This window comes from Tenebrio molitor, chromosome 2 (assembly GCF_963966145.1).
Source record: "Tenebrio molitor chromosome 2, icTenMoli1.1, whole genome shotgun sequence".
NCBI lineage: Eukaryota > Metazoa > Arthropoda > Insecta > Coleoptera > Tenebrionidae > Tenebrio > Tenebrio molitor.
The window spans coordinates 4866387-4893123 of NC_091047.1; the positions used below are offsets into that span (position 1 = coordinate 4866387).

The 26737-nt window shown below is 32.8% G+C and overlaps 2 protein-coding genes across 2 annotated transcripts; both read right to left on the reverse strand.

Annotated features, from left to right (window-relative positions):
- Positions 1-32: 32 nt before the first annotated feature.
- Positions 33-2117, reverse strand: LOC138125061 (zinc finger MYM-type protein 1-like). Its single transcript, XM_069040322.1, has one exon. It carries the CDS (start codon positions 2115-2117, stop codon positions 33-35), a length of 2085 nt encoding a protein of 694 aa, XP_068896423.1.
- A 1814-nt stretch (positions 2118-3931) lies between these two features.
- Positions 3932-7635, reverse strand: LOC138124248 (zinc finger MYM-type protein 1-like). The gene is made up of 2 exons (XM_069039229.1): positions 5574-7635; positions 3932-4725 (listed from the first exon to the last, which is right to left on the reverse strand). The coding sequence occupies exons 1-2, from the start codon at positions 7633-7635 to the stop codon at positions 4016-4018; spliced, it is 2772 nt and encodes a 923-aa protein (XP_068895330.1). The 3' UTR covers positions 3932-4015.
- Between the last annotated feature and the right edge of the window lie 19102 nt (positions 7636-26737).

Genomic DNA, 26737 nt, shown 5'->3' on the forward strand with positions numbered 1-26737 from the left:
ACCTATACCTAAGTACATATTGTACATATGTATTACGTGTGCATGCACTTACCTAGTTCTTGTTTAGGTATCTCGTTCAAATTTACAAACTTGTCGATGATATCGTCATAAAACGGTTGTTCATCAATTAACTCCTCTAGTAGCTCTCTTTCGATCGATATTTTTGCCAAACTTGTAAGTCTCTCTTCTGTCGTATCACGCAGATAAGATTTGATTCTTTCTGAACAAGAAAAACTCGACTTTGCGGACACACCAATCGATGGCATAGTCAGTATCAAACAAAATAGTTTATATGTTTCTTTGAAGATATTCATGTGGTCGGTTAAAATCTTCATAAAATTTTGTTCCTTATTTCGGAACTCTTCATCACCATAAACCAACTGCAGTTCATTTTTCAATCTTTGCAAGCAAGTAGAAGTAAATACATTCGGATAGGACAGCTTTAAGCTACTCAACGCGTTCATGGGAAAATTTTGGGAATACTTTTGGAACTTCGAATTATCCATCAAGGCAACAAACTCAAGCTTTTCCATATCTTTAAAACGCGTGCTAATCTGCAGCGAAAGCGCATCCAAGATTTCGTAATACAGCATTTCACACTTTCCTTTTTGTCCTTCACTTGGAAGTGCTTTTAAAGCAGCCAAATCGAACATTTTCTCGAAAACATCTCCACTTCTTTTGCTGTTTAAGAGAGTCAGCGTGTTTCCAACTTGCACCACGCAAAAACGCACGTCGAGCGAGTTTTTTTGTAGTGCTTCGCAGAGCGCACCAGTCAGTCGAAAAACGTCGTGAAAAACAACAACCAAAAGCGCGAATTCAAACTGATTGAACTTGTTCAAAAAGGCTTCGCTTTGCCTAACACAAGTCGAATCATAAGACGAATCGTTCATTACTTCGGTGAATACTTGTTTCAAGCTGTCCCAGTCGTTATTCACCACACTCAAAATGTCAGAACTTGACGTCCATCGTGCAATGGCGGACGCAGGAATTCGTCTTACGATGGCCGTACCCTTCAGTCGACTAAAAAACGTAGGTAAGTCACTCACGGTTGCAAAAAACACGCGACACGTCGAAACACTGTTGCAGCTTTGTTGCAACACTGAGTTCAAAGGGTGTGCCAGGCAATGGACGAGAAGTGCTTGTGGCGCAACGTCTTTGATCTTTGCCTGAAGAATGTCTAATTGTGCTGGCACCACACTCGCCCCGTCGAAGCTTTGTCCGATAAGTTTTGACTTGTAGTGCCATTTTTCGACACAATTTAACACAAGCTCGAACATCGCGTTGGCAGTCCTGTTAGAACCAGCGTGAAAGCCCAAGAAGCGTTCCACTAACTTTCCCCAGGAATTGACGTATCTGACGGTGACGCTGCACTGGGGGCTTTGGGCAACGTCTGAGATGTCCTCCACTTGAATTGAAAAAAAATTGGACTCTTGGATTTCTTTTTCGACGTGTTCGTCGATGTATTGGGAAATAGAGTCGACTAGATCCTTTTGGATCGTTTTGTCGGCAAACACCGTTTTGATTTGTTTGTAGTGCTCTTGGAGATATCCAGGGCTCATCGATAAGACTCTCAACAGTTCTTCAAAGTTGCCGTGACCAAATGGCAGTTCTTGTCTTCCCAAGTACATGATTGCAAGAATAGGTAACTGCATGAAGTGTCTGTTGCGCTGCATGTTTTCGTTGAACTGTTTACTAACATGCTGTCTGGAGTTCTCTTGTGCTCCATCCCCACAGGTCAGATTTTTCTTCAGTTTTGAAAAATCCAACGCACAACGAAGGTGTTCTAACGACTCTTCGTGCCTGTGCAGACCCCGACCTAGATTTTTTAAATCGTTGAAGCCAGTCTTGTTCCACAGACCTGCTTTATCATCGACAATCAAGCAGGGAAAACAGAAGAGTTTATCCAAATAATAACTGCCACACAACCACTCGAACTGCGAGTACCGCGATTTGTTAAAATTTCGATAGTACACTTTGTTCCCTACTTTCCTAACTTGGTTTGCATTTAAGAGAGGCATGGGTCGTTCGCAAGTTAAAAAGTCTTTCTTGTCGTTGTCGCTCCATCTGCGAAACGGGGTTTGTAATAGAACACAAACCGGATCTTGTATAGGAAACATTGTTAAAGACGCTACAACACCAGCGACAATTTCTTGTTGGAGTTGAAGCGGGGACTGAAGACTGAAGGGAAGGGAGAAAAGAAGCAGGTTAAAAAATGCGTCATATGGTGATCGTGTGCTGCGTTTAGACGTTAAACCTGGCTGAACGGGCGATTTCTACAGCGGCGTGTCGCGTAAATGGCCTTGAAACTCGAGGCAGTCCAGCAGGTGGCGCTACAATGTGCCATGTTGCTTGGTTTGGAACTTTGCACTTCGCACATTACACTATAAACGTAGATTTATTAAATTTCCCTTGTAATGTAATTGTTATTCACTATACAGAGTTTAATCAAAACAGGCAGAAACATTTTAAGCTGTAAACCACCAAGACATTTGAAGACGATTTGCGATGGCTGACATTGCGTGTTTAAAAATTCATTCCGGTCCATGGTCGACGCTCATGTAGAGCAAACGAAAGTGCTATGGTAAAAAAGTTATCTACACCGAAAACGATACCACGCAAGAAATTTGACACTGACACTGAATTGTGTCGAAAAAACGGACGAAACAATTTTACTTTTAGCGTACCTTTTTCACAATAAACGTAAATGCTGAAAATATTGTCCTCGATGCGTGATACACGCTTATGCCCTCCACGTCGTTGATGCACGGACCCTTGAAAAAACTTCACGACCTAGCCGAACTTGGGCACTAGCTGCCACGATTCGTCCAGTTAATTCTACCAAATTTATCTGTATCGTATTTATTTAAATTCGAAGATCTCGGCGGCTAAAGCGTTGGATCGTTTCGTCCAATCCACCTTTCAGGGTAGTTTTGGTTCCACCACTGCGTAACTTGGCTAGCATAACGTGGTTACGCACCATCATGCAGATGGAGATCATATACCACATTCCTTGCTTGATGTCTCTTAGGGCATTTCGTCCAGCAACTCAGCCAAAGAATCACTCAAAAATCGGAGGTATTCTTCACCATTTAAACGATTAGCGCATTAAATTATCAGTATCATTAACAATTAATAAAATAACTGTTCTGTTCTCGGTACAGTATTTGTGGTCAATTCCACGTTTGTAAAATTTGGAATTTTAAACGAGTTAATAACAAATACACTGCACCGTTTGTCGAGCTGCAACTAATAAAATAACTGACCTACGGCCCTACGCCAAGCCAATCTCTGAAAAAAGATCTTTTTTTGGCATACAAAAAGTGTAGGTATGCAGCGTGTAGAAAGCGAGAGTTCGCTTTTTCTTTACTACTTATTGCTTTTATGATTTCGACTATGAAACCAAGACAGCGGCGCGTGTGGAATTTATTGTAGTGCCATTTGTTCACGTATTCTTACGTTTTTCAAAAAACGCATCTTTCCATTGACGCCGAAGTATTCAGTACTTACGTGTTTAAATATTTCCGTGTATTTTGATTACAGGCTGTGGAAATATTTATTAAGAGTTAGATTGTTAAAAAAAAATAATAAAAATACTGCCAATCAAAATTTACTCGTAAAATTTTCCTTTTGTAATTATTGTTGTCTTACCAATATCTATTAACCTTTAGATTGTTTCTAAAAATTTGATTATTTTTTTTATCTGTGTATGTTAATTTAGATTTGTAATTTTTTACATTAATAAAGATTAATACATAATATCGTACTATAAATACTCTGAATTAAAATCTAACCGTTGAATTTTTAAATTTCCCTTTAAAATGTAATGATTATTAAATTGTTGTGGATTATTAAATTTCAGTAGGCATAGTTCAGAAATTTTTAAATGGCAGTTACACCTGGGGAAATATTTGAGATGACATCGAGGCAAATACTTGTTAAAAACAATATATTTTCATTTTACAAAAATGGTACATAACATAGTAAAAAAGTAAAAATAACAGTAAAATTGTTTTATCTACATATTTGAATCAGTATCAGAAGAAGCACTGATTCTAAATGAATTTCTTATATCCTGCAAAAGCTGCATAGTTTTCAAACGGAATGTAAATTTTTGATCCGTATTTAAACTTCTAACCGACGGAAGTAGCGAATAAAAGAACGCCAAATCATCGTCTTCTTGAAGTGGACTCTTCATCACCGTGAAATCCATCGATGGATGTTGAATGTCAAGTCTTTTTCGTTTTGTCACATGTACACTATTAATTGGAGAGGGATCGACTAGTTGTTCTTCTATATCAATATCATCTGCTTCTGCCTTGACTTCACTTACATAATCTGCTCGATCATGATTTGTTTCGGTAACGTTATCTTCAAAACTAGCCTCGGTTGGTCGTACGTAAACATCACCGTCATCCGCTTCTGTCTTGATTTCATCCAGTGGATCACAGCTCAGTTCATTGCTATTATCTTCAAAAGTAGCCTCGCTACTTCCTAAGCGTACATCAGCATCATTTGCATCTACGTTATCTACTCGATCATCGGTGTTATCTTCAAAATTAACTTCAGCAGTTGGCAATTCTTTACTCTTGTTTAGAAAGGTTAACTCTTTTCCGTAGATGTAGGGTCGTATTTTTTTGAAACCAGATTCGGCGTGTTGTGCTTGTTTCCGCAAGCTTCGCACGTAATTGTCGCGGATAGCTCTCCACCTTGACGTCGTATCTTGTACTGAAACAATATTTCTATTTTAGCAATATTGTCGTACTACAGTTTGAAACAAGTTTTTAATTGTTGTTTCAGACATCTCGCTACTTTGAAAAGTGCAACTTAAAAATTGTTTAAATAGTGCGCAAAACCATTTGGAATGCAACGAAAAGAGACGAATCCTGTGCATGATAAAAAAAAATCGATTAGGAAAGCAGAATCAAATTCAAGCGACTATTTCCTTCGAAAAATATAAGCCAATCAAAAAGCTCGAATATTTGAATTTTAGCTAATAGCGATCGAATTACAGCGATAATACTGCACTAGTGCAATTATCGATAATTTGCACTAGTGCCAAATTTTCGCGTAGTCCTAATTAAAACATCATTTGGTATTAATTTTATATTTTAAAAAGAACAATTATTGACTATTTCCTTCGAAAAATTTAAGCCAATCAAAATGCTCGACTATTTGAGTTTTAGCCAATAGCGATCGAATTACAGCGATAATAGTGCACTAGTGCAATTATCGATAATTTGCACTAGTGCCAGATTTTCGCGTAGTCCTAATTAAAACATCATGAAATAGGGGTGAAGCGGCGAAGGTGAGGGTATTTCCAACTCGAAAAAACAGTCTTTTTTCTTAACAGGGTTGAAAATGGTAGTAGGGGTTGGTTTTTGTAAAATTAAAGTAGACAGTAATTTTATTCTTGTTTTGAAGATCAAGTGTACAAAATTTCATCAAGATCGGAGTAAAACTGTAGATTTGCATACAAAATATACAAACAGACATTCAGTTTTATATATATTTTGTAGGCAAATTAAACATATGATTAAATATCACCTAAGTACATTACGTGTGCACGCACTTACCTAGTTCTTGTTTAGGTATAAGGTCAAGATTTCTCTCGTTCAAACTTGCAAACTTGTCGATGATGTCGTCATAAAACGGTTGTTCATCAATTAACTCCTCTAGTAGCTCTCTTTCGATCGATATTTTTGCCAAACTTGTAAGTCTCTCTTCTGTCGTATCACGCAGATAGAATTTGATTCTTTCTGAACAAGAAAAACTCGACTCTGGGGACACACCAATCGATGGCATAGTCAGTATCAAACAAAATAGTTTATATGTTTCTTTGAAGATATTCATGTGGTTGGCTAAAATCTCCATAAAATCTTGTTCGTTATCTCTCAAATCTTCGTCACCATAAACGAATTGCAGTTCATTTTTCAATCTTTGCCAACCCTGAAATAAATTTGGATAGGACAACTTTAAGCTATTCAACGCTTCCGTGGGAAAATTTTGGGAATACTCTCCAAACTTCGAATTATCCATCAAGGCAACAAACTCAAGCTTTTTCATATCTTTAAAACGCGTGCTAATCTGCAGCGAAAGCGCATCCAAGATTTCGTAATACAGCATTTCACACTTTCCTTTTTGTCCTTCACTCGGAAGTGCTTTTAAAGCAGCCAAATCGAACATTTTCTCGAAAACATCTCCACTTCTTTTGCTGTTTAAGAGAGTCAGCGTGTTTTCAACTTGCGCGACGCAAAAACGCACGTCGAATGAGTTTTTTTGTAGTGCTTCGCAGAGCGCACCAGTCAGTCGAAAAACGTCGTGAAACACAACAACCAAAAGCGCGAATTCAAACTGATTGAACTTGTTCAAAAAGGCTTCGCTATGCCTAACACAAGTCGAATCGTAAGACGAATCGTTCATTACTTCGGTGAATACTTGTTTCAAGCTGTTCCAGTCGTTATTCATCACACTCAAAATGTCAGAGCTTGACGTCCATCGTGCAATGGCGGACGCAGGAATTCGTCTTCCGATGGCTGTACCCTCCAGTCGACTAAAAAACGTAGGTAAGCCACTCACGGTTGCAAAAAACACGCGACACGTCGAAACACTGTTGCAGCTTTGTTGCAACACTGAGTTCAAAGGGTGTGCCAGGCAATGGACGAGAAGTGCTTGTGGCGCAACGTCTTTGATCTTTGCCTGAAGAGTGTCTAATTGTGTTGGTACCACACTCGCCCCGTCGAAGCTTTGTCCGACAAGTTTTGACTTGCAGTGCCATTTTTCGACGCACTTTAACACAAGCTCGAACATCGCGTTGGCAGTCCTGTTAGAACCAACGTGAAAGCCCAAGAAGCGTTCCACTAACTTTCCCCAGGAGTTGACGTATCTGACGGTGATGCTGCACTGGGGGCTTTGGACAACGTCTGAGATGTCCTCCACTTGAATTGAATAAAATTTGGACTCTTGTATTTCCTTTTCGACGTGTTCATCGATGTATTGCGAAATACATTCGACTAGGTCGTTTTGGATGGTCTTGTCGGCAAACACCGTTTTGATTTGTTTGCAGTGCTCTTGGGCATATTCAGGGCTCATCGATAAGACTCTCAACAGTTCTTCAAAGTTGCCGTGACCAAATGGCAGTTCTTGTCTGCCCAAGTACAAAATTGCAAGAATAGGTAACTGCATGAACTGTCTATTACGCTGCACGGTTTCGTTGAACTGCTTAACATGCTGTCTGGAGTTCTCTTGTGCTCCATCCTCACAGGTCAGATTTTTCTTCAGTTTTAAAAAACCCAGCGCACAACCAATGTGTTCCAACGACGCTTCGTGTCTGTGCAAAGACCGACTTACATTTTTTAAATCGTCGAAGCCAGCCTTGTTCCATACACCTTCTTTATCGTCGCCAATTAAGCAAGGCCAACAGAAGAGTTTATTTAAATAATAACTGCCACACAACCACTCGAACTCCGAGTACCACGACTTTTTAAAATTTCGATTCTGCTTTACTTTTTTATCTTCGACTGCTTTTAAGAGAGGCATGGGTCGTTCGCAAGTTAAAATGTCTTTCTTGTCGTTGTCGCTCCAGCTGCGAAAAGGGGTTTGTAATAGAACACAAACCGGATCTTGCAAAGGAAACATCGTTAAAGACGTTACAACGCCAGCAACAATTGCTTGCTGGACTTGAAACGGAGACTGATTGGGGAAGGGAGACAAGAAGCAGGTTAAAAATAGGCGTCATATGGTGATCGTGTGCTGCGTTTAGACGTTGAAACTGGTTGAACGTGCGATTACTGTGGCGTGTCGCGTAAATGGCCTTGCAACTCGTGGCAGTCCAGCAGGTGGCGCCACAATGTGGCGTGGTTTGGAACTCTGCACTTTGTCAGGTTGCTGGGTTGGCAACATTTGCACACTATCTTTTTTAAAATAGTAAAAAAATCTCACTGTAATATGTTCTTTTTTTAATTTCCCTCCAATATGAATTTGTGATAATTGTGTAAAACATAAATAATGGTGGTCGGTCAACCTGCTCCACACTTTAGATAAGATGATATGAATTGTCAAACGTCAAATATTTTTTGAAGGAGTGATAAGGATTTTGTAACCCCTCGTGTCCATTTATATTGACAACAATTACAATTTTTATATTCTGCTAAGTTGTCAACTGAATATTCTGTAACTATAGGCCGTGCCAACACCAAATAACCACCACCTGTTGAATTAAGTTGGTGAAAACAAAGTTACACCAAGTGTATAATGCCAATTTTGATATTTCTAGGATGCTAGACCAATGAAATTTAAGTACACAACTACACAATGTTGCCGGTTGATTTTCTGGGTAGAATGCAGTGTTTGTGGTTATTTGGTTTTGGCCATGACTATACCTAGCATTATAAAACTTGAAACGCCTAGGTACACTGAAATAAATTAAGACGACTATAGTTTCACCCAACCACAAAACAGCAATGCAGTGATAATTATGCAAGATAAATAAAAATACTTTTTGGTTTGCACTAAAAATGTTTTAAGTTTTTTAGTATTGTATTATTTAGTATTCTTTTATTTTGCAATTCAAAACTTGGACCAAAGTAGCTTCTGTTGTTTAAATTTAGGCCTAAATTTGAAGAAAATCCAAGTTCGTCAAAACGTGAACAATGTAAACACTATCAAATTTTGCGAAACACATTTTGATTTACTTTTTTGTCGGGTTGAGTATTTTTTTTTGTTGTTCAAATTTTTGTAGATCACTCACCTTCAGTCTTAAAGCACTTATTTACGAAGCATAAAAGGGGAAATAAAACGATTTAATGGATGCATTTATTTATTTTTACATTTTCAGCTTTTGTCTTAATTATTTTGGCTTTGTGTCTATTCAGACGCTGTTATCTTCTAAATTTAAATTTTACTGCAAAATTTTCATATTATCTTTGTGTAGATTCTAATAAAAAAGGTCCAGGTACTCGATCCATTTCAATGTTTATATGTCAGTTTTAAATTAAATTACACTCAATTTTTTTCCATTTTCTTTCTCCATTAGAGTAAACCGTTGAATATACAGGGTGTCCCAAAAATGGCGTACTAACGGTGCACTACGGTGTAGAAGAGATTACCGTCAACGCCAGAAAAATGTTAAAATTCTATTGGACTTATTTGGCGGTCTTTGAAAGTGGCACTTAACAGGGCAATTATTTTGAAATATATGTATGAAATTGTCATGACAGCTACGTCTAATCGTATATATTATCACAAAGTACAAGATCACTCACTAGCAATACTCCTGCATAATCGAGAATTTAGAAATCGAAAAAATTATTTTAAATCCTCTACGGTAACATAGCAAGGTAATGATGTATGAATATATCTTTGTTTACTTTGTATAAGCGTTAATAATATATAATAATAAAAATAATTGATTTTTTTGTCGGAAATATTTTTTCCATATTTTTTTCATGTACATTTAAACATCCTCGATAAGGTAGTAAGTAGTTTGTACGCCATTTTTGGGACACTCTGTATGTACTATTCGGGACACGGAATCTTGGCCAACATTTTTTTGACATTTCTAAAAAAAATAATGTAAACCAATCATTAGTGTCATTAATAAATGACAATTATTAAAAATTACTTTGAAGTTTTTTTTGTGGCATCAAAAAAGCATGGAAATGGCATTATCGAGTCAAAAGTTAGGTTATATTCAATAAAGACCAGTTTACACATATTTGTCAGTTAAATGTCAGTTCCAGTTGTGGCCAAGATTCCATGTCCGGAATAGTAAATATCTGGGGTTGAATTTATTTTTGACCTCAATTCTAATTGACATGTTTAGACATTTTGAACAGCTACTGTATCTTGATTTTGACACACTTTTCGCGCTGTAAAATACCCTTACCGTACTATCCATATTATTTGTCAATTTTCGTTTTTTTTTTCATTTTCTCTCTTCATAACAGTAAAGAACTCATCTTGTCTTCGGATTCCAATTTTTATTCAAACACCTGGTATACTACACACGTCTGTGAAGTTTGCACAACGAGGGCACAAATCACGTAACTGCTATAATAATGTATTATCTCATTTGTTGTAACAATGAATTTACGAGTATTTCAGTAATTACCCCCTCCGTTTTGAGTTTTGAAATTGTTCTCAATTCTCCTGTCTGTGAACTGAGACATTCTTGGAATGCCATGATGGAGTAGATATTCCAACGAAAGTTACAAAAAATGTGAAAAAAATTCCTATTAGGTGAGTAAAAAGTACTGCAGCAAGTAATAAAAAATCTAATCAAATTTGCCTTTGCTGCTTAAATTTAGTCATTTTGAATTTAAATTTGGAAAAAACTAATGCCCAGTTTCTGAAACGGCCCAATAACGGTACTAAAGACAACGTAACATTTTATCTGCCCCGCCCATTACATTTTCTTAGTTACCAATCAAACTATCAAACAGGTTGTTAATACGATCTGATTTACACAGTAAAAATTTCTGACATTCGAATAGTCTTAATGACATTTTATTTTTTTAAACCTAAAACAATAATTGTGGACTTGACAGCAAAATTCTAACCTTAACTTTTTTACGTGCCGAATGCGATGAAAACTTATACAAATTGAATCTGGCTTTGATTCTCATTGGTCAATTTATGTGGGCGAAGCAGATAAAAAGTTGTAAGGGCAATACTATGAAAGTCCCATTAAATCAAGCGTTGCTATAGACGCGCTAGAAAGTATATAAATAACCAATCACATTACATAATTTTTGTATTTTTATCGGAGAGTTAAGTAACTGGGCCTAAGTCGTTAAACGTGAGTTTTTAATGAAGATTTGGAAATTCCATTTTCGTCCTCGTCATCCATTTTTTCTCGTTCAAATCTTTGTAGATTAGGTACTCACCTTCAATTTTCACTCTTAACGGAGACATTTTGTCAGGAAAGGGAAATAAAACTACTGAATAAATGCACATTTCGTTTAATTCACGTTTGGTTCGGTAATACAAAGCAGTAAAAAATACATAATAAAAAATCATGGCTTGGAAACAAGCAGAAGTAACTCTTGAGTAAAAATGTTATGGGTACATTGACATGTCAACGACAACTTATAGTCAACTTTTAACCTCAAACTGTGTCGGTTAAAAGTTAATGTGTCAACATCAATTACACACAAATTACTTTAACCTACAAATCTAAACTAAATTTAGAAATATTTTTGGCCCTCCCACCTCCACTTCCTTATATTTTCAATATATGTAATAAAATTTTCATATCACTATTTCCAATATGCATTATAAAATCGTATAAAATCATAAAATCTTTTATCAAAAATATCTTGTTTTTTTTTTGGCCCACCCTCCTCCACTTCCACTATTTTCAATTGTTTTATTACTAATTTTTTCAACGTTATCACCGATCTTAAATCACAGTAATTTTTTTGCCCTCCCTCCTCCACTGCACCAATTTATTGATTTTTTTCATAAACATTGTACTTATTGTCAACTAACTAATAAAACTCTTCGGACACGAGACGCAAACACAAAAAAGTGATGTGGACAGCAATCTTTCAATTTGGAAAAACACCTCCAGGATGCTTGGAACGGGGAAAAAATTCTAACCGATCGGACCTAAGCTAGAACCGGCATCTGACGAGACTATCTAACATTTCTTCGTTTTTACTCTTAAGTAGATTACTACTACTTAATCTTTGTTGGTTGTATTGCGTTTGTTGTTGACTGCTCTTCTTCTTTCGTTGTGACAATTGATCTTAGTTACGTTGGTTCCAGCACCTGTCGGCGGCAAAACACTCAAATCTCTTCTTAACAAAAACAACCAACGATCACTTTTTTGTATTTGGTGTCCGTCAACAAATTTTGATTTTTCTTTCTGGAACTCCTTTACGGCCTTTGTACACCTTTCAGTACACTTACTTATTTAAACATATCTTAACATCTGACTTGAATACACTTAAGACATCTATGGAAGGTAATTTGGAACACAAACGTATAGAACATACGAAAATAATTTTTGGAAAATCAAGTTACTTAGAATAAGTTATTCTAGACACGTAACACTATTGTAACAAAAAATCGTAACACTAGTTGTAACAAGTAACACCACCAGGGGGGTGTGTTTTTTTGTTTCATCTTATTCGCTGATCCATGTCTTGTAACATGCAAGTACCAATTCGTGTTTTGAATTCAGTGACAACTTTAAAGGGTCAAAATTACAAAGGAATAACTAAAATCTAGATTAATTTGACAAGTTAACCTAAAATCTGTTTCTATTTTATCATAACAAAATTAATTCGAGAATCAACTCAAAAGATATGTTTTTCTTAATTCTTATCCACTGTCGTATCATATATTATGTATAAAACTGTACTCCACTTATTTAAGGAAAAGAGCAAGATCCAAATATACCACCAAAAGCCGCGGACTTTACTGGTAAGCATATTTGAACCTCACCCGTTTATTTCAATAAGGGTTTATTGTGATAAGAAAAATTTTTCTTATTTCAAGGATATCCAAACCTTCAATAAATACCTACGCCTCGGACAAAAACATTAAAATTTATTTTAAAGGAAATTTGGCCCTCCCACCACCACTTCCATCTTTATCAAATCAATTCGTATCGAATGTTCATGTTTTGTATTTTTAATTCGAAGTTGCCTTTTAGGCTTTTTATTTGCGACCTTGTCGCCATTTTGTGCTGTACAGCCATTTTGTTTTTTGTCGACGTATATGTTGCAACACTTGGTCGGGTTTTACCCTTCCATTTTATGCACCCTTTTTTCAGGGGTACCCCTTGATGGGTTCAACTTAGGAACCACAGTACTGCTTCCTACATGAACATGCGACGAGTCTTTGTAATTGTGCTTAGTAAAAATATTTACCAACGTAGGTATTTACCCACCATCGGTTGTTCATTCAGAGGTACTATACAGCTATACCCTTCATCATTTATGAATTGCTTTCGGACACCCTGTATATATTATATTCCAACGTCATTACCCAAAACATACATAAGATATGATAAAGCAACCTTTTAAATTGTTCAGTTTTTTAAACAACGTAAGTTGTACATTCTTACACAGCGCAAGTAACAATGGTCATTGTACTCTTACATCAAGATCTATTTACCCAATAATATAGTTATTCACATACGCAAGTTATTTAAAAGGCGCGCCTAAAATTTGTCGCTTCATTGGTTGGAATCGAACCAATCGAGTTCGGAATTTTTGGCGCGTATTTCAACGCTTTCGCACTTGCAGGTAGCTTTTGACCATTTCCGTTAACTATTCAACCAGTTGTGTCACTGTAACCATCACAAGTCATGTTTCAGCGCTAGTACAGTTTGTTTGAAATCTGGTGGCGTTGCTAAATTATCGATATAAGGTCCAGTCGACTTTTAGAATTTGTTTGCGGATTAAATTATTATTGCAATAATAATTTCGCCGATATATACTACTATACATAAATAACAAAACATCTGAAAAGTGTATTTACACTTTAGGAACATGTTTACAGGTACACATATTACACGAAGACACACAACATATTGTACTTAATATTCTTTACACCAAACCCTCGTCCACCCTTTCACAATCCACCATTCAGAGATACGGTACTCGCTCTCACCCTGTTCATTATTTTTGAGTTTATAGCTAGCACTCCTTCATACGCTACTCTTTGCCACGTGGCAAGACACCGAAAGCCCAACAGCACGCATGCGCCTAGACAAGCTTCATGACGTGATTTTGGGCATTTCGAATCACCCATAATGCTTAGATAAAAAAAACACAAAGAAACATCAAATCTGCCAGTTCTACGGAATCGTGCTTGAATGAGTGTTTTGGCAACGGTACTCACAGATGAGTAGAAAGCACATTTTGCAATTAAAGTTTCTCTATAGAAACTTGTGTGAATGAGTTTTTGTGACGCATCAATAAAGGACACACAATTGGAGCTTTGGAGACAACCTTCTACCCAGATGGTCTCCACACACACATTTACAAGACATCGAGAAACATACTGGGAGGGGAACCATTCACGATTTCTAAATTCAGAGCCCGATTGAATGAAGAAATACGTCGCATGTACTTATCATGGTACTCGAGACTACCATGATCAACGTTACCCGTTTAGACACCAAGTTAGAGCTTTTAAGTACATCCACCCCTTTGGTGCTATAAAATTTTCCGTCTTCTGATTAGATGAGACATGAAAGGTCTAATTACTTCGGAACACATTGATGCAACATCGACACAGTGTTACAACATCAAGAGAGAAGTATTGGACAAGTTGCTCGATTGTGCTACTCGCTAATATGCAATTGGGCAAACGTTTTCGTGTTTGTCTTGTAACATCTTTCATTTGTTTATGGCCCTGTGATCAAATACTCTTAATAAAGTGTAGTTATCGATTTTGATGCTTATTGCTATTCTACTTTTTGCGGAATATTTACAAATCAACGAGATTTAAATATTTGCTACTGGTTACATTATTGTACCTAATTTTGTGGAATAGATGAATTACTTTTTATCGAATTTCAAACATCAATTTTTGTATAAAATTGTGAAAACGTAACGGGTACGTAGTTTTTCTCTTAAAATACGTCATAAGCTCGTTTGATTTATCAAGTCTTTCAAATTTTCATAAGAACTCTGTGAAGGCACTAACACCTAATAGAATTTCACGTTTGTACGAAAACGCTTCTTTTTTTCTTGTTTTGAGTCTTTTGTGGTGATTTCCTACACAATAGAAATTTTTGAGGTTATGTTATTTGGTAACAACTTGCTGCCGCTGGTATAAACCACGAAATTTTTCGTATTTTCTTCACCCCAATGGTAAACTTTGTACTTAACCGCAGATATAAATGATCTGCAAAGACCTTAAAAACGAGATCAACATACTCTTTCAAAAATTACAAAAAAAAAAAAAAAACGTATAATTTTCCGTGAGTTGCCCATTTCATATTACTTTAAATTATTTTGCCTCCATTTTGAAGAGATTTCGGTTTTGAATAATACATAATTATGTAACTTCATTTTTACAAAAATATTTTTGACTAAAACGACATTTCAACTTTAAACACATTTCCAAAAAAAAATACCATGTATTATTTTCCGTGAGTTGCCATCTTATATTACTCCAAAATTATTTTGCTTCCATTTTGAAGAGTTTTTGGTTTTGAATAATAACTTCATTTTTACAAAAATATTTTTGACTTTAAATACATTTCCAAAAAAAAACACCCAGGTATTATTTTCCGTGAGTTGCCATCTTATATTACTCCGAAATAATTCTGCTTCCATTTTGAAGAGATTTTGGTTTTGAATAATAACTTCATTTTTACAAAAATATTTTTGACTAAAACAACATTTTAACTTTAAACATATTTCGAAAAAAAAAATACCATGTATTATTTTCCGTGAGTTGCCATCTTATATGTATTACTCCAAAATTATTTTGCTTCCATTTTGAAGAGGTTTTGGTTTTGAATAATAACTTCATTTTTACAAAAATATTGTTGCCTTTAAATACATTTCCAAAAAAAAAACTACATATGTATTATTTTCCGTCAGTTGCCATCTTATATTACTCCGAAATAATTCTCCTTCTATTTTGAAGAGATTTTAGTTTTGAATAATAACTTCATTTTTACAAAAATATTTTTGACTAAAACAACATTTTAACTTTAAACACATTTCCAAAAAAAATACCATGTATTATTTTCCGTGAGTTGCCACCTTATATTACTCTAAAATTATTTTGCTTCCATTTTGAAGAGCTTTTGGTTTTGAATAATAACCTCATTTTTACAAAAATATTTTTGACTAAATACATTTCCAAAAAAAAACAAGTATGTATTATTTTCCGTGAGTTGCCATCTTATATTACTCCGAAATAATTCTACTTCCATTTTGAAGAGATTTTGGTTTTGAATAATAACTTCATTTTTACAAAAATATTTTTACTAAAACGACATTTTAACTTTAAACACATTTCCAAAAAAAAAAAATACCATGTTTTATTTTCCGTGAGTTGCCATCTTATATTACTCCGAAATAATTTTGCTTCCATTTTGAAGAGATTTTGGTTTTGAATAATAACGTCATTTTTACAAACATATTTTTAACTAGAACGACATTTTAAATTTAAACACATTTCCAAATAATTCATTATCTTTTTACCATTCACTCGTTACTGATTTAAATGATTAGTTTCACTTCACTTTCATTTTATGTCATTAATTTTGCACCATATTTATAATTTAACACATCTGACTCGAACATTTTCATTATTACTACATTAAACCAATTAATTAGCACATATTTAAAAAATAAACCACTCAATTTGCACCATTATAGTATTTCCCGACACTTGTAATTCACACTAATTGAAAATTTAAAGTAATGGAATATTAATTAACAGCAATAATAACTATTTTCCTTGCCTTCTATTGTTTAAAATGTAGCACCAACAAATTTTTATTGTTTACTCGATCAATAATTTTAATTTTTAATTTAATTTAATTGAATTTTTGGCCCTCCCACCTCCACTTCCTTCGCTTTTAAACGTTATTTACAAATACTGATTTCTCATTGGCTTACATCAACACTACGCTACAACTTAAAGTTCCGCTTTGTATCGTTGCAAAAGTATCAACAAAAGTAAACCTCAAACTAAGTTGTACTTATTCTAACACCAATCATGCGTTGCCGCCTTGTTTCGTCATTTTTGACCTTCTACCTTCAGGTTCATTTCAAAACAAATTAGAATAACATCGTTTGGAACCTAATTTAGTCCTGGAATTTTTCTTTCTTTTTAAGCTAATTGAAGCAATATCTATTTCAGAGGGCTCCTTTCATCGCTGATAACCTTCTAATCCAGTGAAATTAAAAACTAAACTGGTCTTAAGCTAACACCCAGTACAACAAATTTACGTTCATAAATTGTTCATAACACCTTCAACACACGCAGAATGCTGTAAGCACTTTTAGAAGTGTTTAATAATGATCTACCGTAACACCGACTAAGCTACTGTATTATTATTACCATCATGTCGCTATATATGTATTAACGAAGAAAAACCCCACAGTAAAGTATTTAATCTAAGACCTAAGTCGCAAGCTATTCGAGTGTATTTCAGATTCTTTTGACCCTTGACACAAATATGATGTCATTTCCATATCTACTTATACAACGTTTTAAAATTGTAAGCAATGATATTTGTCGTATTATTGGTGAAGATGCTGTGTAGAGCTGCTAAAGAAGACATTAACGTAATAGACACACTTAGTAAATATACGAGACATTTATAAATTCAAATCCACAATTGTATCTGGTTGTTTTCACTGAAAATTCATAAATATATACATAACACGCAAACATTTACATAACACGCAACGTTTATTAACTGTTATAATTCACACAGAATATTTGCACATTTATTGCATACATATATATTTTTGGTCCTCCTTCCTTTCCTTATGTTTTGTATGATCCTCCATTATTTTTTTTCCACTCCGATGTTTGTTTTCATTTTCCTAGCATTTTGTGTTGATCATCTCTGTTTAAAATTAGCGTTTCTCTTAAACCGGGGAGGATTTTGTGTATTTTTTTTAATCGTAACTGTTACATTTATCCACATAAAATAAGAGGCGATATACATGACCGGGATGAGTAATATGTCACTAACTTAATTTTGATTTTTTTCCACTAAAATTAATTATTTTCGATCTGTTCAGCGCATTAAAATCTAAAATAGTACGTCATTAGCTTAATTTTGATTTTTTCTATCACCGCGGTTGTTATTATTACCGCCATTGTTTTTGGTACTTTATCACAATTCTATAAGGAAGGCATTATTTTTGATTTTAATACATTTTGACAAAAAACATGTGATATGTTAAAATTAAAATACCCACGAAACCACTTTGCCTCTATTTATTCACCTCTTTCAGAAATATTAATTCATTATTAGCCACAAAATAAAAATATTATGAGGATTTTTTCAAATAATTTTTAACTCCACAACACGCTCTTAAGAATTTATTTTGAAAATTTGGGCCCTCCCTCCTCCACTGCCACTTTTAAATAATTGTTAATGTTTTTGCTCAAGTAGTAAGCGGATCCACATAACACAACAAATACAGCAATACATCAATAAATTGTCAGTAGTAGTATAAGCATACTTGTCTTCACAATACCTCAACAGTCACAAAACCGAAGAAAAGATGTTCGCGCTGAAAAACTTCTCCCTTTTCTTTAGTTGTGTTTTGATTGATTAATTACCGAAAAACCTCTCTCTAGTTACAATTTAAGCAATTGCTTCGATTCTACCAGTTCAAGTATTGCGGAAGCAAATATAAGTATTTGTAGCAAATTGCTAAAGAACTACGTTCTACTTGTACGAGTTAAAAATCATAATTTAAAAAGAAGCAACCTTCAACTGGACTGGTTATTATGATTTACAAGTTTTCCAGATGGATTACGAGAGATGTAAGCTGTTACATTAAAATTACACTAAAACGCCCATTAGATTCAAGCTTTTACAAATCTTATTTTAGGAGAGGTACTGACTTTCTACTACACTTATCATTGGTGTCAATATATGTAAATAACGCTTGAAGATGTTTCCGTAAATTGGGTATTAATAAAAATTGAGAATTAATTATTATTATTTAATACGTTTAAGATGTTTATTACAAAATCTAAAGCAAATGTTGATTCTAAGCATCTACACCTAAAGAATATGCAGATTTTTTTCTATTCCAATCACATTATTAAAAAAATTACACCTATTCATATTTTATACAATATATCATCAATCTTTTTTTTTGTTCAATTTCCATACATATGTATTTATAATTCACACAATTCATATTCGTAATTCAATAACATAGAGACCAGAGATTGTTACTAATTTTTATTTGTCTTTTTATGTATTTCTCCCATTTTAATTTATTATTAAACGGAACTGTCAAATTTTCATTTGCATGTATTTATAATTTTAATTAAGGTTGTTGGCGGGGCTACAGTCTAAGCACGAAATTAACATACTTTAATTAACTCTTAATTCTACTTGTGCGTTTAGTAATCAGACTTTTCTAAATGAGCACTCAAGTTAATTTCAACTTAATACATCATCGACCAAATTAGCAAAGCTTGAAGCAATTTTGCAACAACTTATATTTGCACACAGATCAGACACAAAAATTATACAAAATGTTCATATTACATCGATACACTAAGCAGTTTTTAAAGTGTTTTGTGCGTTGTCACTGCATGAATTTAATTACTAATTAGTTTTTAATTAGTTGCTAATTACGCTTTTTACCTCCGTTTTTTGTACATGGGCCGTTATTTATCGATAATTTCATCAAATTAAAGTACCAATTTAATTTTAAATGTACACCAATATTCATCATTAAATCGGTGGTTCATAGAAGCAGATTTCCATTTGCAAATGTCTGGCGATTCCACAATCTGTTACCATCAGAGTACTATTTACACTAGTCTTACAATTTACAAGAGACATTCTAAGAGAAACAATTTGCAACTTTTATATAGAATTATGTATTACGTTTTATATTGATCGATAGAATTAAATCGCTAAATTTAATGTAGACACTATCTTATTTTATAGGAAATTGTGATTTGGTAAGATTTGGCATTTTAATGGTCGTTTCCATTTGTTTCACAACAGAACAGAATATTTTTCGCAATAAACTAATATAACACGTTAAAGCTACGCTTATTTTCGTCATTAGCTTAGACCAAATTACAGAATTACTTCTAACACACAGTTACATTTTAAGGTTCATAAGCTAAGCGTGGTTACAAACTAAGTACCCGATATTGTTACTTTTTTATATTTTCAAACTCATAAAATCAACGACATTCAATCAGAGAGTTGTGTTGTCTAAAAAATCTTCAATAACATTTTATAACGCTCATCCAAGTTAACATAAGTTAATTCTTTTGAAACACGTCTTTACAAAATACCGAATTACAATCCTTAGTTTCAACTCATTTGTATAAATTTAAATTAAACATTAAATTTGCAAGATGCGACTTCCATTTCTACATCTACTTATTTACACCTTAAGTTACAATAATTTCGTCACATTGTGGACACACGGTATAATAAAGAATTGTGTAATTGTCAAATTTAGGTTTTTAGGATCTTTAGTATTTAGTAGTGGTGCGTGTAAATTTTCAAAGCGGTGTGCTAGCCTGAGGATTGAGTTGGTCGAAACGTCCAGAAGTTTATTTTTTTAACTAAGTAAAGTAGTATATTAGTCGCATGCCGATCTATATACACTTTGTGCTTAATCTAATCTGGATTACGTGAAGCCACAGCACATTTAGACCTAGTTCCGTGTAGTTCTTAGTTTTCAAATTGGAAGTATCAAGCGTTACGTGAACATGATAAAATGTACATCTGGGTAGTTACAAGTACAAAATGGTAATTCTAATGACATTTAGTTGTTAAATACTACTCCGTTTTGTGGTAAGTATTATGTTACACTAGTAGTGAAGATCGAAGACATTGTTAAGCCACAAATTATATTTAATTATTAAAGCAAAACAGCCTTATATTTATTTATGTTACTTAACTAGTCAAGAACATTTGAACAGTCTTTTTAGATTTTTTGTATTTGGCGAATGTTGTTCTTGTTTATTCCCATAAATTGTCACCTGGTAAGAGAATCGTGATGTTACTTACGATGTGATCATTACGTTTAGCCTCTAATATTGTAATTATTTATAACACTAATATGGAATATTGTTGTGTTGAAGGCGTAAATATTGAATCTTTGAGCACTGGTTACTTAACACACCTCTTGCTATCCAATTTATCATTAAATTAATACATATTAAATATAAAATCTTTGTCCATCATTTTTGTGGAGACACTTATTTACTAAGTTTACATTATTTCTTTTTTATTTTAATAAAAAAAATATACCTTATTTTTACTCAGATCTGGCCTATTCGACTAGCAAAATTTTCATTATATTTTATGCAATGGTAGGCGATATTTGTTGAATTAGGCGTAATGAAACCGATTTCTTTTTTACGTTTGTCGGTCTTAGAAAACTAAAAAATAAAATGTTTTCATGTCAACTTATCTTGCGTATTTTCTTCAGGATTTTTTCCTGATATTTGTTATCAAAATTCTTGTTCTCGGAGTACGCTTTTCTCAATAACTCAAATAATGGAGTGTTGGTAATTATACTTTAATATTCTTCGTAATTGGTATTTTCCGAATTGTACATATTAAATTGTCTAACTTAATTGATAAAATTAATCAATGTTTAAATATAACGATTCTTGTGTTGTCCTAATTCATTACCTCATCATTATCATTTCTAACGTTTCTTCTTTCAGAATAAAATTAATCGAGACATATTAACTATAAATATGTTACCCAAGACGCAACACAAAATTGTAAAATTAATTATTTTAGTACATCCTTCAGTCCATGTTGCTCGTATTCATAATTTTTGGGAGTCAATATTATGGAGCATTTACAATTCAATTTCATTTCATTATTTTTCGTTGTCCTATTCATGTTTTGTAAATATGAGTGTGCTGTTGTGTATCTGCATAATTACACTAATGAATTAATTCATTGTTAAATTCTTTGGATGTTAATTACATTTTTTTCTTACAAATTATATGTCATTTATTTGACCGTTGGCCTGAAGCTGTCATAAAATATTATAATAATCCTTAATGATTTTTTGTTATACATATATAATTCTTTTGTGAAAACCTTCTTTTGTCATTAAAATTCTTGTTGAGCATGTATGTTTTACTGCATAACCAAAATAATATGCTTAATAAATATAAGGACCGTCGCATTTAATGTAATTCGTCATCATTACGTTTCTTCTCTGTGAATAAATTTATTTCCAGGCAAGATTTCCTTCTCTTGTAAACATGTAATTTGTGAAACACCTTTTTTGCTATTAAACTTTGAACAATTTCGATATCTTCGTAGATTGCGTTTTACGGAATAATCGGGATAATATGGTGTTGGTAATTATACTTTTACATCCTTCTTAGTTTGTGTTTTCTGAATTGTAAATTGTTTAACTTAATCAATCAATTAAAAATATAACTAATTTGAAATGTACTGGGTGAAGCATTTAACCTAGTTCTTGTGTAGTCCTATACCTACATTATTAACATTTTTCACGTTTTTTCTTTCAGAATAAATTTAATCAATACATACATATAATGTATAACATTTTAATATTTCATGATCCCTCATTCTAACTTGTACGAATTAGTAATTTTTGGGCGGGTCTTGCGATATTATGGAGTATCTACAATTCGCTTTCATTTCATTATTTCACATTCTCTTATTAATTAATATGAGTGTACTGTTGTATATCCGCAAATTAAGCAATCATATACTATTATAATATTCCTTCATCTGTTTTTTTTCTTTCGTAAAAATGTCAACACCTTTTTCTTGTTATTAAAATTCTTGTCGAACATGTCGATCTATTCTTGGATTGCATTTTATTGAATAACTACAATAATATAGTATTAATTTTACTTTTCTCTCCTTAATTTGTATTTTCTGAACATCATTAAATCAATTTTATTATTTTATTATTTCTCTCTTTCGAACTTGTACTTGTTCATAATTTTTGAGCGTCTCATGATGTTATGGAGCACCTACAAGTGAAATTCATTTCACTATTTCTCGTTTTGTCATTAATAAATTTTGTAAATATATGCGCAAATTACATTAAGAATTAATTACTGAATTCTTTACCGATATTAATTACATTTTTATTAAAAACTTTACATCATTTGTTTGAATATTGCACCTAACTTGTCATATAATATATTCCTTTTCTCTTGCAAATATGTAATAAATCGCTGAAAACCCTTTTTGTTATTAAAATTCTTGTTAAACATGTTGATACCTGTTCTAAGAATACATTTTATTGAGTAACTGATTTAGTTGGTAATTATACTTTATCATTTTTCTTCATTTGTATTTTCTGAACTGTAAATAGTACCGAAACGATCTAATGTAGTAATTAAATTAAAAACGTAATTTATATTTAAATATAACCCTCGAGTTAACTGAATTCTTTTGTGTAGTCCGTACATTATCATTTCTGGCGTTTCTTCTTCGTAAATAAATTTAATTACATATTATAAATATACCACCGAAATCGTAATTAAAAATTCTAAATTAATTATTTTATTATATCTTAATTAGCATGTTTTCATAATTTTGGGAGGCCGTTAAATACGTATTATGGAGCAGTTACAATGCAATTTCATTTCATTATTTCACATTCTCTTAATAATAAATTTTGTAAATCTCGGTGTACTGTTCTATATCCGCAAATTACGTGTAAAATGACTTGTTTAATTCTTTATCGACGTTAATTAAATTGTTTTCATCAAAACTTCGTATAATTTACTTCAATATTGCACTATGTTCTTATGTCGCATTATATTTCTTCTTCCTTCTTTTATTTTGTCGTAAACATTTTGTGAAACCTTTTTTTGTTATTAAAATTCTTCTCTGAATACGTTTTATTGAATTACTAAAATCATGTAGTCTTGATCATCTTTAGTAATTGTATTTTCCGAACTGTGGTGTAGTGAATTAAATAATAATTAAGATTTAAATGTGGGAGCCGACGCTTTTAATCCAATTATGGTGCAGTAATCCGTTACGTTTTTAGTACAATTTTTAACTGGCCTCACCTTTCTAATTAAATTTAATTAAGACACATTATACATTTATACCACCTAAGACGTTCTTAGTTAATTTTTTTAAATTCCATCCTTGACTTTAACTTGGACGTATTCATAATTTTTGTGTAGTCTCACGATGTTATGGAGCATCTACAATTCAATTTTCATTATTTCACCTTCCCTTATTAATACATTTTGTAAATATGAGCTATTGTATATTCACATAATTACATACATTAAGAACTTAATTCTTTGTCCATTTTAGTTGTTTTTTCTTTTTAGATTTAGTCAACAGATATATCGGTTATAATAGGTAAAATATAACAAATTTTTAATTAGGTATATGACTAGATAACAATTTTGGTTTGAAACAATTCTTCAAATGTATCTGACGCAATTTATAAAATAAAACATCCGAACATTACCATACATATTTCTTAAAATTACGTTAAATAATTAAAAACTCTTAAAAGCGATGACGATACAGGGAGGGGAAAATACAACAAATTGTATTAGTCATTAATCATAGATATTAATCGCTAAATTATTTATAACAAATTAGCAAATTTAAATGTACGTATCTGGGGTAAAAATGAGACGAATATCGAATTCTCAATATAGGCTGACCTAAACATTAAATTAATTAAAATTATTTTCGTCGATTAACTCCGACTTTGTCAAGTGTAAAAACGCAGTCAAGTGTGAAGAAGTCTGGTACGCAAAATTTTGTATTATGTATTTGAATTTGGCGAATCCGAAACGCTGACACGAGGCTTTAAAAACATATTGTTTTTCCAGTAAAACTTTTACTTTTCTGTATCCAAGATTCTGTTTACCATTTATTTCTACTGGTATTTTCATTATTTTACTTAGATTTAATACTAAATTAACACCTTATATTTAAACCTGAACGCTACGAACACGATAGAATAATACCTTGTCTTAATTAACATATCGAAGACAGCGATGTAGAGTTGTAAAAGTTCGTAGTCTTTTTTTCATGTCTATGTTTGTGCTATTAACGTTTTTTATACTTTACTTAATTAACTTAACTTCATTACTTTTAAGACACAACAGTTACGGTTCCTCGAGGAATCGTTTTTCATAACTAAAATTATATAAATTGTCAATTGTCAATCGTTTTAGTAGACTATTCTCTGCGCAACGCTTTCAACCCAAAATACCTGTGTATCAATTTCTACCCAGTCAAAAAGTCCATTAATGGATTGCTAATAAAATAGTGATGGAAACGCCAGTGCTCATTCACTATTTCTTTAAACCTGTGTTACGAATAATATTTTCTCAACTTTTATTTCTTTGTACTGTTATTAAAGACCACTAGAATGTTACAAATGATTTTATTTATTCCTTTTAGGAAGCTGAAATCTCAACAAAATCTTATAATGGGGTTTACGTTCCTAAACAATAATTTGATCAAATTTATCAGGATTTAGCATATTCTGTAGTTTTCTTATTTTCAAGACATATAACAACAATAATATAACATAATCTTATAATCTAGCTTCACCAGTATTATTAAATACATATTAGATCGTTTTTTTTCTTCATGTATATCATTTTTAATTTTTTTACATATTTTCACCATATAAATGTATCAAAGTTATTCCTCTTAGGAGACTGAAGCCGCAATAAAATTGTACAGTGCATTTTACATTCCAATCCTATTTTCAACATGTTTTGTCTTATAATTAGCAATTAGCATTTTCTCACTTTCATAGACCTAATTTTCAATTTTTATTGTATTATTTTCTCAAATATATTTAATTTATTTCTCTTAAAAAGTTGCAGTTGCAAATAAAATTTTACAATGAGCAATTAGCACATTCTGTAATTCTCATAATTTTCAGAGAAATATTTTGGTCTTATAGTCGAACTTCACTAACGCGATTTTTTAATTTCATTACTCTACGATTTACAAATTTTTTTCCACTTTCTCATAATTTTCACTAACATAATTTAATTGCTGCATAAATTCTTCAAAAATTATTATATTTTCTGCAATTAAGATTAGACTTAATTTTTAATTTCATATACATTTTTTGTTCCGAACCAACTAGATCTTGCTCATTATTCAATATTTACACCTTTAGCACACAATATATACTGTATTTTCAGCTTAAAACACGATTACACCCTAGAATAGATTTTTGTTATGATAATATTACAGCATGATGCAAAAATGCAACTATTATATCCGTTATGCATAACTAATTTAGTCCAACGAGCAAATTCGAGCATACCCCCATAAATTCACATCACATTTAAATTTTAGTCTAATTAAAATCTACACGAAGTAAACTTATTAGTGTAGCATCTTCAAGCTAAATTAGGTAACTATGATACAGTATGCTTAGAAAGGCCAATGTGCGTGAAAATGTGCATTAATAACAACATTCCTAGTCTTGAAAATGACTGATGACAGTAGAGCAAATTGTGCAAACTTTCTTCATAAATACATAAACACATGAAAAATTGTAACGTACCTTCTAACATTGATTATACAATTATTTTAAAATTAATCTGTTGTCTATTTCTACATTCGTCTTCAGTAGGAAATCTGCTCAAGCGTTTCAAACACCCATACATTAAAATTCACATTAGAAGCATCTCAATTTAGTCTTAAATTTTGTTTCAAACATAAGCTACAACTAATTTGTGCAAATTTTAAAGATAGCTACATGAAAAGTTTTGCGCATTGATCATGTGCATTAAGCTGAAACCACTCAAGCCCCACGATTTAAGTTTACAAATAAAGAAAACAATTTGTTAGGAGAACGCTCTCGACTGTTAAAAAATCATTTACAAATCATAAAACACACATTATCCAATGAAACAACACCGAACACGCATAAAATCCTTACAAGCAAACAACTGTTATGTCGTTACAACAGAAAGAAGCGTTTCGAGTATGACCAGCCCCATTTCTCTTCACAACCGACTATCATCAAAATACCCTGTCATAGCAATGATTTGAAGATACAGGGGGACA

Coding starts and splice junctions, on each gene's coding strand:
- LOC138125061 (XM_069040322.1), bottom strand. CDS start 2,117: ATGTTTCCTATACAAGATCCGGTTTGTGTTCTATTACAAACCCCGTTT.
- LOC138124248 (XM_069039229.1), bottom strand. CDS start 7,635: ATGTTTCCTTTGCAAGATCCGGTTTGTGTTCTATTACAAACCCCTTTT. Junction 4,726..5,573: donor TATACCTAAACAAGAACTAG/GTAAGTGCGTGC, acceptor ATATTGTTTCAG/TACAAGATACGACGTCAAGG.